The sequence below is a fragment of the Pundamilia nyererei genome, unplaced genomic scaffold (genome assembly GCF_000239375.1).
Source record: "Pundamilia nyererei isolate P.nyererei 1_Seehausen unplaced genomic scaffold, PunNye1.0 scaffold00205, whole genome shotgun sequence".
In the NCBI taxonomy this organism is placed as follows: Eukaryota; Metazoa; Chordata; class Actinopteri; order Cichliformes; family Cichlidae; genus Pundamilia; species Pundamilia nyererei.
The window spans coordinates 483,747-497,947 of record NW_005187606.1 but is presented as its reverse complement, the minus strand read 5'-3'; the positions used below and the strand labels follow the sequence as shown (position 1 = coordinate 497,947).

At 40.7% G+C, this 14,201-nt stretch overlaps 1 protein-coding gene across 3 annotated transcripts in view; it reads right to left on the bottom strand.

The window, feature by feature from the left end:
• Nucleotides 1-5,323: 5,323 nt before the first annotated feature.
• gtpbp1l (GTP binding protein 1, like) overlaps nucleotides 5,324-14,201 on the bottom strand; it is a 16,388-nt gene continuing 7,510 nt past the window's right edge. For 2 of the 3 annotated variants that reach the window (XM_005747812.1, XM_005747813.1), the window contains exons 5-15: nucleotides 13,830-14,013; nucleotides 13,336-13,500; nucleotides 13,089-13,212; nucleotides 12,385-12,499; nucleotides 11,533-11,677; nucleotides 10,334-10,516; nucleotides 9,863-9,998; nucleotides 9,553-9,731; nucleotides 9,293-9,439; nucleotides 8,476-8,526; nucleotides 5,324-7,715 (exon numbers count right to left, since the gene is read on the bottom strand). In XM_005747812.1, the coding sequence (XP_005747869.1) occupies nucleotides 7,608-7,715; nucleotides 8,476-8,526; nucleotides 9,293-9,439; nucleotides 9,553-9,731; nucleotides 9,863-9,998; nucleotides 10,334-10,516; nucleotides 11,533-11,677; nucleotides 12,385-12,499; nucleotides 13,089-13,212; nucleotides 13,336-13,500; nucleotides 13,830-14,013 (1,537 nt within the window). In that variant the 3' untranslated portion in view covers nucleotides 5,324-7,607. The remainder of the gene's footprint in view (nucleotides 7,716-8,475; nucleotides 8,527-9,292; nucleotides 9,440-9,552; nucleotides 9,732-9,862; nucleotides 9,999-10,333; nucleotides 10,517-11,532; nucleotides 11,678-12,384; nucleotides 12,500-13,088; nucleotides 13,213-13,335; nucleotides 13,501-13,829; nucleotides 14,014-14,201) is intronic. The other variant, XM_005747814.1, reaches the window with a different exon arrangement.

The window sequence follows — 14,201 nt, the reverse complement described above, 5'->3', positions numbered from 1 at the left end:
CCCGGCCCCACAGAGCCCGGGACAGTCCACCCAACCCCACCACAGGGAAAACTGCACCCACCCCACCATCCACTCATCTTCCAGACTACATAAGACAATAAATGCCCAGGCTGAGATCTTCCTCCACCTCTCCTGTATCTTCCCCTCCTGCAGAGAGAGCTCCTGAAGAGAGGAAAGCTCCTGCAAGATGTGACAATCTCCCCCACCAGTTGAAGAGCCCCCCAGGTGGCTCGATGCACCGGCGGCACCCTGCTCCAGGGCTGGGCCCCCATGCAAACTGTCTTATAGTTTAAACATAATATGGTTTCTTTGTTCTATTGTGAGTAAAACATGGGCATATAGTACTTGCAAATCATTGCATTCTTGACATTTCATGTATAAAAAGACATTTAAAGATATAGTTTATTAACAAGTATAAATATAAAGTCCTCAGGTCTCAGTCTGAGCTTGGCAAAACCTTTTTGTGTGAGGTTCGCTTTATTGTCCTGAATCTGTCTTTGCCTTTTAAAACGCTTCAGTAAAGAAATAATTAAGTCTGTTTATATCGTGCTTGAGATGACACTAATGGTCCTGCGGATGGTGATGAGGCCCTCACACTGCATGGTGCGAAAACCAATAAGATCAGAAGGACACAGAGTAAAAAACTGTTATTGGTGCTTTAATTCTATGCATGGAGATGGATGGATACACAAAGGAGGAGTGGGAATAAACAGAGAGACACGGTGCGAGGAGTTACTTTAATTCTTTCATAAACTGTGAGTGTACAACACTGAAATACCCCTACCCGCATTCATCAAGTCATTCAGTGACCCTGGGCTCTGCATCAAAAGCCTGTTTGCATTTCCATTTTTATACCATCTGAGAGAACACCACCTGTGAAAATGAGCTGACAGGTTCAGAGAGCAAGACTTTGATTGGATTGGAACAAAAACAATCAGTTGTTTCCGAATGCAATATTAAACCCTGGGGTGTTTGAAAATAATTATGTTTGGGAGGCTGACTCTTTATGAACTATTGAGCAAAATTGATTGAAAGCCCTTTGCATCAAGAGCAGGTGAACAGTATGCAAGGAGTCCAAAGGCCATGAAAACAAAGTTTTGGTAAAAGGGAATTTCAAACGTGACTCCATAACTTCCTCTGTGTGATTATTAAAAAACATTAGTAACTGATACAAAGTGGAAAAAGTCAAAGGTTTTTATTGAAATACCAAAGATAGGCAGCCCGGAGGCGCAGTGGTTAGCATTGTTGCCACACTGGAAGAATGCTCAGGGTTTGAATCCAACATCTGGTCCAGGACTTTCTGTGTGCGTCTTCTTCCCATGGGAGCATGGGTTCTCTGGCTTCCACCCAAAGTTAATAGGGTTAGATCAACTGACGACTCTAAATTGCCCACAAGAGTGAATCGTTGTCAGTGTTAGCCCTGTGACACCCTGCCTCTCACCCTATAGGAGCTGGGACAGGCTCCAGCCCCCCTGTGAATTGGATAAGTGGATGTAATCCCAAGTTTATTTAGCACTGGTGTGAATTGAAAATTAAAAATTAAAAACCTGGGAAATTGTCAACTTTCTCATCCCATATGGAAAAGATATGTATAAATCTTATAAAGTTTTTATCTGTCTTGTATGAAACTTGTATGAAAAGCATACAAGAGTGAAAACACATATAAGATCCCTTGAAAAATTATATAATGAAACTTGTATGTTTTGTATACTTACTAAAAACATATATGATTTACTCATGAAAGTGGCCACTTTCATGAGTAAATCATGTAAGCCTTATATGATTTATATATGATTTACTCATGAAAGTGGCCACTTTCATGAGTAAATCATATATGTTTTTACTATTTCTTTTCCACATGGGATCACATTAGAGAAATCAAACAGTTCATCATTTTTAGATCAGAAAAAAGGACAGCTATGAAGAAAGTAAGCATGCACCTACACTTATCACATCTTCAAAAGCATCAGCTGCAGGGATGTTAGGTCCACATGATAAGACCGTGCTTAGGGAGTGACAGATGGTGCCTGTCTTATTTAGACCCCTGACATCTAAGTATGAGTATGGTACTCGTTCTGCCACTCAAGTTCATGGTGTCATCATACCAAGATCTAAAGAGTTCTTCAAGGCCTTCAGAAAAAAGAGGGCCTGTAGATGCCTATGAGCCTGACAAGGGATTTAAAAAGATCAAAAGAAGGAATGGAGGGTTATGAAATTGGCCAAGAAAGAGAGAGAGAAAAAAAACAGATCTGAATTCCTTTGAAATGTGGTCGGGGGATTTGAAATGGCCAGCATACACATGAAAAGTGAAGAAAGGTCTGCATGGAGGACCACCTTTATCTGTAGGCACTGTTCAAAGGGGCGAACATCTTTGCACATCAAAATAATGTCAAAAAATAAAAAAGCCAGGGTTTCTGTGACATGCTGTGACTTTCTCATGGCTTTCCTTTTTTCTTTTAGGAATTTGACTATATGAAGGGGGTTTGGAGTGGCTATAACAAGTAAGACAAGGATGCTAAAGCAGTGCTGGAGATGATGCTATCAGAGTCTGTGTATAACAATACTTCAGAGAAAGTGTCAGCAGGGAAAAAGTGGAACCTGAGGGAGAGGGCTTTACAGGCTTAGACAGCACAGAGACAGATGGGTAATGTAAGCCAGCTTCTGAATGGGTGTGGGTGGTTTTTGGACTATGCTTAGTCCACATGAAGCAAAGCAAAACAGTAGAAGCTGAAAGGAGTAAACCGCTTGAAAGAGTGATTCAGAAGAGGCTCCTAGATGTGCAAAATGAGTCTCTCGGGCACAGCAGGGAACATGACTGAAACGGGAAAGTGTTGACAAGCAAAAAATAAGCTCGAGGCAAGCGTGAAGGCACAGAAGAAGGCAGCATTATTTAATGATATGAGCAGTTTACTTTTTGTTTATCTGCCTGTTCAGTAAATGAACAGGAACGGGTTCACCGTCACATTCAGGTGTAAGGTTCACTTCAGCATGATGAGGAGATACAGTCTGTGTTTGCATTACTAGTTGCTGAAGCTTAACAGTAACCAGCACTAACACACATTTGCACCAAAATTGAAATATGTTCTAAAAACACAACAACAAAAAAACAAAAACAAATTAAAAAAAGTTAGAGGTAAAGGCGTGGACTGAATGGCAAATTAGATTTAAGAAAACAGGTCATATCCCAACATGAGTTATCTGTCAGGAGCTTCGAGACCACATCTTGAGGTTAATTTGTGAAGCGGACAGCATCGCGGGGGGTACACAGTAGGAATAGCCTACAGGGAAAAGGCTGACATGTGCAAAGCTAGTACACAAGGCAAAGGGGGATGTGGAGGCTGGCTTTAGTTGATAATTAACAAATCAGTTATGTCCCAGTAAAGCCATCCTAAAGCAGACAGTGAAAGCATGACAGACAGTGTAAGGAGGCTGTCGGTGTATTACAGTATTACTTACCAAGTTCTAATTTCAATTCACATTTAAAAAATGCCCAAGTGCATATTCACTGGGTATTGTATGGAAAGATAAGAGGGCTTTATGGTGGGACAATGCTGGCTGTAGGTTCTACAGTATATGTTAAACAAGAAAAGGCCTTCATGAGAACCAGTGAGGCCACTCAAAAAAAGCACCCTAATGAGAAAAGTAAATTGATGGAGAATGTAAACGATTTTCTCCCTCAATACATGAATAGAGACAGAATAATCTGTGCAGTGGATTTTCAAATTAGTGAATTTACACAACAGAATGTGAGATAATATCATGACTGCTGAATGATGAATGCATGTATGTGACTTGCAGTGTAAATTGCTATAAACAGTAGAATTGGGCCTTCACCAACATAACCTGGACTTGAAGATGGAACGCTTCAGTTTTGGTTTGTGACAAACTGACTGACAAACTGAAGGTGATCGAAACACCAACTTTTGTTTTTCTAAAATTCAGTTCAATTTTATTTATACAGCATCAAATCACAACAACAGTTCTCTCCAGGCACTTTACTGTAAGGTAAAGACAGTAATACAGACAAATCAGAGAAAAGCCCAACAACTGGCAACCATGGGAAGGAAAAACTCCCTTCTAACAGGAAGAAATCGCCAGCAGAACCAGACTTGGCTGAAAGAGCTGAAAAAGTATTAATCAATTTCCAAAGAAACTGATTCACTGTTCAGCCATTTTTCATGTTGTGTTTGGTGGCTCAGGTGCAGGGGAGGGGTGGAGCAGCAGGTTAAGGGTGTGGTTTCAGGGGAGGCTGAAAACACTAATCGTGCAGCCGCTGGGGCCAGAGAGGAGGAGAGACCATAGCAGGAGCAGTGAGAGGAAGGCGCTGCCACGCAATGAGGAGCCGAAAAGCTGCTGACGGTAACGCAACAGCACTGAAAGGCACACTGTAAATAAACCTTTGCAGTCACATTGCTGAGCGTGGGTCATTCCTGCTACAAATGTGTATAAGCATTAAGCGTAATCAACAAATGAAAATACAAATGTCCTAAATTCAGACTGCCGTAAAACACTAAAATATTCTAAAACTGTAAACAGAAGAAGAGTAGAACAATACACCCACCACCAGTGTCTGTTTCCTATTTCACAATGTTTATTTTATATTCTTCCAATGAATGTTTGACCCCAACAGCAGGTATATTATCACTTGCATGCAGCATTTTTTAATTCTTTTCTTGCTGACATAAACACAAACATTGCTGAAAACAAACTTGAATGGATATCCAAATTCTTCTTCGTGGCATTACAGTGATGTTGTCCGAAGGAGGCCACATCGACTGGCATGTCGAGATGAGCCAGGTTTTCAGCTAACGGCTGTTTGGGGATCACCTTGTTGATGTAAAACGTGCTGTATTCGGCAATTTCTGTCAATTCGACTAAAGAAATGAGATAAATTATGTTTTTGTGACAGGCTGCTGGTAAAAGTGTCCAAAAGATAAGACACAGTGTGTAGATACAGCACTGGTTCATCCCCTAAGATGGGAAAATGTTTTTTGATCCTTTTTTGTCAGCAGAGTAATATTTGTAACCAAATTCATCACAAAACTTTATGGTTGTGTAATAGAAGCCAAAAATCGATTACGCTGTGTAGACGCTGTCCAACCTTTCACCCTGAGCAATTTCTCCCATCCATCCACGGCCGCTTCTCCAGCTCAGGGTCACGGTGGGGCTGGAGCCTGTCAGGTAAAGGTAACAGGCAAGGTACATTCTGGACGGAGCACCTCTGAGCATACAGAGTATAAAATATAATTCTGAATTTCACCAAAGAGTCCTCCTAAACTTGTTCTTGAAGAGATTATTTTAAATTATTTATTATTAAAACACGTTTTGTTAAATAACATCTTTATTTAAAAGGATTTAGAACACAAACTGGCACCACTTAATTTAAACGGCATGTACAACTTGCGTCTCACATACAGATTTTTGGACAGTGACACCTCTCCCACTGTTCGGCCTCCACGCGCCACCGCAACAGTTAAGATGGAAACAACACGAAGGCTCTCACTTTAACTTTAAAGGCTGAAATGTGACTGAACAATTCACTCATGGGCTATCGTTTTCATAAATGAAGCCTGTCGAAGATCTGGAGATGATTTTAAGTATGGCGTTTAATGTAGATGGCACAACATGTGGTCGAAAAGAACAAAGTGAATCTATTGTAGGAACATCTGCCTGGATGATCGCAGACCTTTACAACCTTTTTTAGTTTGGTGGTCCAGTTTTAATTGTTACTAAGGTCATTCTCTTTTTTACAAAGATAACTTTGACTGAACGCATAACCTGTTTAAAGGTGAAAAGGTACAATATCGTGGAGTGTCTAAGTCAATCACCTGAATCAGCTATGAAGGCAGAAAGACCTATGAAGACAGCTGCAGTCATGGTGTTGAAACAAAGCGTAACCACAATGGTTTGCTCTACTATTGCAGCTTGTTTTCAAAAGATGTAAAAGTGAGAAAAAAAATGTGTCACTGTCCAAAAATGTAACAAACTGTACACACAAACAGTCTCTTCAGATAAACATCCATGCACTGTTGGTAAGATCTAAAGGGGGAGAAAGGTAGTAATGCTCTTAGTTCATTGTGCTTATGAGACGTATAAAGCTGGTAGCTCAAGGACTGTCAGACCAGACTGATCAACATTAAGTTAATACTAATGTGAGGGGAGATCTATGCCCCCCAAAGAAGAAACAGAGGGCTGCAAAACTGTGACAACTGCCAACACGGTCACCTTCCCAATATAAAGACAACTCGAGAAACCACTTTAATAAAAACCAGTGGAAAACATCTGTGGCAAAAAGGGTGTAGTCTACTGTTGCTTACTTTAGCTTGATGTCATTAGGGGTATACGTCAGGTTAAGGCAGGATGCAACATGACTTGCACACGTGTACCATAATCTGGTGATTGTCCACGTTTGTTTGTGAAGCTTTGCACCTGATTTGGACTTCACATGAAAATTCTCAATTATATGAAGAACAAACACAAAATGTGCAGCAAAACCTCAGTTACTGAAACATGTTCTGTGTTGGCTTTGACATCATTAGAGTTTGTTTTTTTTAATTAAATTAGTAAAATACCTGATGGATGTTTTTGTGCACAAGACTTTATCAGCTTTTGGATTTTTCATTTAATATACTGGATCAAAGTGGAACTGTGCAAAGGTCCTCTGCCTGCTTTGCTTGTTCAAAAAGCACTTGTAGTACATTACACCATGACAAACGCCACTTTGCTACTCAACACTCCAACGTTAAAAAAGGATGATTCAGAAATTTTCTCTTTTGGCTTCATGAAAAACTAGAAAAACTGGAACACGGACTCTTAGAAAAAGTCGATGAAGATTTCCTTCTATAACATGTTTAAACATCGGCTACATGAGCACTTTGTGTACAAGCCGATGTTTCATTATAAGTGATGCATTCATAACTAGTCTCAGGGTAACAAAACCACAGAGTTTACATCCATCAGTAGGTTTCCAGAGAACAGTTTGTAGCCAAACCCCAAAACCAGTGGTCAGCTTAAACTAACACGGCAGCAGCTTCAGCCGACCGCTTGCTATCAAATCCCTTTCAGCTCAATGGATCCCAAATACACATTTATACTGCTGGCTTCAGTAAGCAGGAGCTTAAAAACAATTTTCAACTACTGAACACAATCCTCCTTCACTGACCAATGTTAGCAGACTCCAAGTCTGGTGCCTTCAGAAAGTCCCATTAATGACAGAACACAAGGAAATGTAGAATAAGGAAAAAGCAGGCTGACCAAGGGGGGAAACAAAAAACATTAGAGGCAGGAGAGAGCAGAGAGAGTGACTGATCCATCTGCTAGAAGCTGGGAAAAAACAAATGAGATAAACACCTCCTGGAAAAACAAATTTAAAAAAGAACTATCACCTTCATCAGCCAACAAGAAAAATATATATCATTTTTGATAAATATGTCACTCTCTTGATTCAGACTGTTCACTAATTAATTATTTGTTTTTATATGAAGAAACATGGCCAGTCTTTGCACACCTGCAAGAGGCCCACACAGTCACTCTCCCTCCTCTTTGTGAAGAGATGATGATGATGACGATGATGATGACGAGCTGTGAAGAAACCCATGTTTGTGCTTTTAGGCTGTGCCCGCTGCTCCTGTGGGCAATGCTGTATTCGTGGCATTCACACCTTTCCCTCGATGTCTCTGACCACCTCTCCTGCGTCCCCCGCCTCCTGACTTGAGCTGTGGATGGACAGACAGCACTGTGAGCCAGTTGTTAGGTGAAATCAGGTTTGAAATAAAGCACAGGCGGCAGGTAAAGCTTGTTGATCCAAAACAGTTAAGATGCACTTAAGAGCAACAGGAACTCCTTTAAAAAGGTTAAGAGGGTAAAAACGAGTTTAGAGGTTCTCTGAGGGGAACAAACAAAAAGGAAAGTGAACAGTTTAGACTTTAGCCCGGGATATTTTAGTGGATGGGGTAAACACCTTACAAACACAGGCCCTTTTCCCCTTTTTTTGTTTAATTTAACACAAGTGTAATTACTTCGTTTTAAACGGGGTCACAGGAAACCCTGTAACTGCACAAATGTTCTGTCTGACAAAATCAAATTTTACTAACATTTTAGTAACAAGTAACATTTAAAAAGCTAACAGAGACAAGTCATGTTTTTCTAATTGGTACGTTCACCAGGGAGAATATAGAATGAGTGTAGTTAAAAATAGAAGAACAATTAGGGAAAAAGCTCATTTTCCTTCCTCTAGCACCTCCACAGCTTTTAATCCCACTTGGGTCCAAGTTCAGTAATAAACACTTGTACTTGCAGTACAGCAGCTTCCTGGTGTGACTGAGAAAATTTTGTGAATATAAAGCAGAACTGCACTAAAGCAGAGTATGCATGCAAAAAAAAAACATCTGCTTAGAACCTGGGGAGGGTTAGGGAACAGAACAACCACACCTAAGGAGATGCCATCATCACTCCCACAGTCTGCAGGAACTTTACCTTGTTTTCTTTGTTGCCATCATGACACAGAGCCTCCTCCTCTGCCACTGTCTGACGCAGCATGCCAAGACAGGGAGGGAGGAGAGAGAGAGATAACAGCGAGAGAGTAAAGTGTTAGAACTGAAGGATCGGGAATGCAGAGCGAAAACAGCAGTGAGGACGGGTGAGGATCAGAGGGCAGAGGAGGGGGTGAGTGGAGGTACATGTGGCTGACGATGAAGGCAGGATGATGGACAGGGTAGGAGAGCAAGTTGGCAATAAAATGATTGAAAGTCAAAGTACAATAATGGAACAATAATGTGAAAGTTGTAGACATTAAGTAGCAGATTTAAGCACTTTGAAGAGCAGAGAGAAGATGTCTTCCAACACAAAGTTGACTGTAATAGAAAATCTAATGTCTGTGGTGACCTTACCACACTAATGCACTAGTAGTGATAACTTTTGTGTCAACCAACAGTAATTGGTTGGCAAGAACTGAAGGGTGAAATACTACAGCCACAGAGAGGGAGTCAGTGACAGTCACTGTGACCAACAGGAAGCCTGTGGCTAAAAAATTCAAGAAAGCACCCAAAACAGAATTTCTGCAGCTCCAGATAAAACAAAACCTGAGTGTTCAGAGGGTGAATTACAGGATAGACCACAAGGACAAATGTCATAAGTGCATACAAACAGTGTTAGTGCCCGGAAGGGAAAACAAAAGTTCAGCACTGGAAAATTAACTGTTGGACACATAAAACAACCCGATGAAATTTGTCACTTCTTATGTTTTCTGTAAAACATGCACTCATGAGGATTCCCCGAGCACTGTTTCACTCACCGGTAGCTGCGCTGTGGTAGGACTGGGTGGCCGTGCTGCTGATCCACTGTCCTCATTAGCGGTTGTGCCCTCTTTAGAACTCTTTTTGCTGGCTTGAGATTTGGACTGCTGGGCCTTAGCTGCCTGGGTGTTCACTGAGTGGAGAAGCTGAAATTGCAAACACAACCTTGTGTTTGTTACACCAGTGTTCACATAACATTAATTATAGGATAATTAAAGAGTTTACACTGAACCAGAAAGGTAAGCACAAGCCCCAGTACCTTTGTAATGGTGCCTACAGCTTTGGTACGTCCTTCCCTGAACACCAGCTTCTGGTCACAGTGCAGGTATTCGGGGGTCTTGATGAAGCGAAAATGGACCGTGGCTTTGTCCCCAGTCCTCAGACAGTCTTTGTTCATTGACAGGATTGTGGCTGTCTGCCTAATGCTGCCACAGTGGACTAATGATACAGAGGGAGAGTGGCACAGTTACCGATTGGCCAGACAGTATTTTTCTTTTAGAAAAGGGAGTCAAAGACACACAGATGCCCATCGGTGCTATTTAAACTTGTGAGTGTCTGTATTTACTAACCCATGGCCTGGTATCTCGGGGATATCGTGGTCGGATGGTGAAGCACCAAAATCTCTGCTTCAAATTCCCAGGTGGCCTGTGGCATCAGCTTGGGAGAAACCATCACCATTCCTTTCCTTATGGATGATCGTTTGATCTGAGAAGACAGGAGGGGAAAAAGCAGCAGGAACAAAGGAAAAAGAAATGAAGCTGGGGGATTGGTTAAGACAAAACTGAATTAGAGCCAGAACACTACCTGCTTTCACTCTTTGGGATTTGCATGTATTACAAAACTGATTCTAAAGTTAGGAAACTAATTCATTTGCATATAACGTCTCAAAGTTTCTGAATAATTATCCTCCTCAGAAGTTTTCAAAACTTCTTGCCAAGTCATCTTTGAGCTATTTTTATGCTGTCTTTTGGACTGATATGTAAAAATAATTCAAATATGTCATGATGGCTGTATTTCAACTAAATTATTTCCACACAGACCTTTTTGAGGGCGAAGGATGCGGTCTGTCCACCGCGAACCTCTCTGACAGGCATCCTCTTGCGGTGGATGGATTTAACTGCGATGGGGATGAAAGTGCCGAGGGGGTCTGGACCTAAGAGGAGCGTGTCGTTGAGTCGTATCAATCCACGTAACGTAGTGCCTGAAACTACTGTGCCCACACCCTGTGAAAGAGAAATGATACTTTTGGACTTTTCTGTTAGATAGGACTGTGTGAAGTATTGGAGGTTGGGGCAGCTAATGTGGAGTGCAGTATACTCAGAGACGTGCTGCTTTGTTACAAACATGTCTGTCATATGAATCTGAAATCTATGTATTGCAAATGTTCTTTAGAAAGCACAGAAGAACAGAGAACATTATTTACTATCAAACCTTCACCTTTCTGTGTATTTATCAAATTGACTGTTACTGTGCCTCACTGAAAACTGAAATAGGACATGACCACAAGTAATTAACAACATTCACCGCAGAAGTCTAAATTATGCATTAAAAGAAAAAAACTCAATCTAATTACTTCCTATGAGCAAACGCTTGGCAACAGTGGGAAGGAAGAACTCCATTTTAACAGAAGTGACCTTTGGCAGAACTAGGCTCAGGGAAGAGCAGCCTTCTGACTGGGGAGTTGATGGGAAAGAGAAGAAAGTAAAAAAAAAAAAAAAAAGAGTGTACAGAGAAGAAACACATCAGGGCTGAAAAGGTGGGACTGAGGAATAAAATGCAAATAAAAGCTTGATCAGAAAGAAACTAAACAGGGCATTGCAGGGTGTGGTTCTTAACACTGGGGCTGAGGACTCATACAAACATGCAGGAACTACAGGAAGAAACCCAACTCCTTTTGCTCCCAGCTTTGGCCCTTCTACACGCATTCTGATAAGATCTCCCACTGGCACTCAGAAAATATAAGACTCCTAGAAGCAACTCTCACAGCCACATCATGCTCAAAATAAGACCACCATTAAATCACCATTAACAACAACTTTGTCCACACCTTTCAGTTTCAAATTTGTTATTGCATATTTGAGTTTTTAACCCTAAAAAAAGGCACTATACTGACACAGATCATTAATAAATCTACCTCTATCTACAATGTCTTTGATCTAGTTTTTCATGCACTGAAACACTAATTGTAAAGAAATGAACATCCATGGCTGTATAACTGAGTGTGTGCTCTATTTCTTACAGGTACGGAGTATGTGTCGTCTATTTGGAACTCTGCAGGCTCATCATTGCTAAAGGTGGTCCGAGAGGAAAGGAGGTTCAAGAACATCTTCAGCAAGTCCATGTTCTCCCCCGTCACATTTGAGATCTGGAATATTGGACACATCCTGGAGAGAAGGAGAGAGAAAAAAAGAGAGATGATGAAAAAAAAAATCTATTCTGTTTAACCGACTGGTCTGGATGGCAGATTCCTTAAAGGGACTGATAAACCAGCACATGAATATTTACACATTAAATCTTAGGAAAAAATTAAAGAGGCAAGGGAAAGCTGTTTAACAGCATACCCACTTGACTTATAAACCTAAAATAAAAATGCACCACCCAGGCGTGGCTACACACAAACACCAGAGGCCGATCAAAAAACAGAAACCAGTGTGCTGATTGGTTCGATTTGAAAACAGAATCAAGATGACCCATGTGAAAAAAGCTATGCGTTAAAGCACTGAGATCATATGAGCATTACATGCTGAAGAGGACTCATCCAGCAATTTCCCCACAGACAAAATGTATACGCTTTTATTTTTGGCAGGAAACCGTATGATTAGGTAAAATTAAGGGTCAAGCTGATATAGTCGGTTTTATTTGGCATACTGGAGAGTGCGCATATGATATCCTGTTCTCTGTAAGTGTTTTTTTACTTACTTTCACTAAACGTCTTTGGCATTTTATTCAAAAATCCTAATTCTGCAGGAACATTTTAAAGATCAAACATTATTTCTAACTGTGTGAGTATGCTGTCAATCAACTGTCACCCATTCTGTTATTATTTCTCAGCAGAGTCACGCCCATCGTCCTACCTGTTCTCTGGTCTTACCTCTCAGAGCTGAAGTTAGAGGCTGTGACAATGACATCATCCTTGTTCTGCACCAACACTGGGATTTTCCTGCAGCCTGGTGACTTTAATAACCTCTGTAATAATTTTAGTGTCTCTGCAGACAAACACAAGCAAACCTGAGTTTCTTAAACCTAAAAACAACACTCATGACAAAATCTGAACAAAACAACCTGAGAGTGAAAATAAATGACATATTTAAAGAGATGGAAACTGAAAGTAGTAAGCTTTAAGCAGAAAAAAAGACTGCTTTTAATTTACTTTTGCTTTAAAAGCATATTTATTCATGTTTTATTATTTCTTAATTACTATCACTTCCTTTATGTGCTCTTCCAGTAGTTTATTGTTTTTGTAAACTTCTCTCTCAGTTTGCTTCACTTTAAAAGCGTTCTAGCGATTTACTTTATATTATTCATTTTCTTCCCAAAGAGGCTTTTTTTTGAGTTAGAGCCCAGTTTCCTACCTTAACATAATTAAAGCAGAGCCATGAAGCGTGAAAGTATTTACTGCCTTTAACAACACAATGGTGGTCTTTGGTATGGCTGTGTTGCTGTAAACATTGCTGTGGGAATGGAGATTATGCTGAATTTGCAAAACCTCTCACACTGAGCATGAAGTTAAGAAACTGGGACCTAAAGATGTAGAACAGAGCAGTTATACAGCTGTGCTGGAGATAGTGGATTTACCTTGCAGGATGTTAGCTGGGCACATGTCTATCTTGGTAACCACAACAAACACAGGTACGTTTAGGGCCAGCGCTAGACCCAGGTGCTCTTTGGTCATACCAACAATGCCAGCATTGCTGCCAACCTACATGGAGAGACAAGAAACACAGAGATGAGTGGTTAACTATGTGAGGGCAGAAACAGGAACAAAAAAGTAACAAAGGATTTGCCAGGAAATAGTTAAATATAAACTTTCAATCTCTCTCACCATGAGCATGCAGAAATCAGGCAGGTGTCCCGTCATGCCAAAGACTGTGGTCTTCAGGTACTTCTCGTGCCCAGCTAAGTCAATAAAGGTGATGACTTTGGAGGATTTCTCACAGATCTTGGTCCAGTCTAAACCCCCGCCATGGCTGTCTGGCTTGTTTACCACCTAAAGAAGCGAGCAGACAGAAAAGAAAACCTACTTATAATGGACGTGAGAAAAAACGGTAGGATGAAACTTTGAAAGAAAGCTTAAAAATGTTCCTGCAGGAAAAATACATGCTGTTAATTAAATGTGATCAAACTTTTCACAATTATAATTTCACATAAATCCATAAAGCTAACAAGAAAAATTACTATCTGAATAGTCTTTCACTGAGCAGTGTTTTTTTGATATTTGGTACTCAAAAACTTTTAAATAAATGCAAAAAATAAGGAAAGATAACTACAGAAATGCATTTCTCCAGTGATGCCCATTCACAACTGACAGCAGCCCACCTGTCCTTCTTGATCAAAGCCCAGGATATCGTTGCCCACACTGCTGGTCCTCCCACTCTCCATCTCATGTTTGTGCCGGAAGAGCTTCTGGCGAGCGAAACCTCTGCCATTATCCAGCTCACCATGGGTTAACACTCCCAGCAGGGTGCTCTTTCCAGCGTCTACATTTCCAACAACAGCCACTCTAGAGAAAAGAGAACAGAAAAGAAAAAAAGAGTGAATAACACAAGTTTCAGTACAGGGGAGTAACAGGGAGTGCAGAATTATTAGGCAAGTTGTATTTTTGAGGAATGATTTTATTATTGAACAACAACCATGTTCTCAATGAACCCAAAAAACTCATTAATATCAAAGCTGAATGTTGTTGGAAGT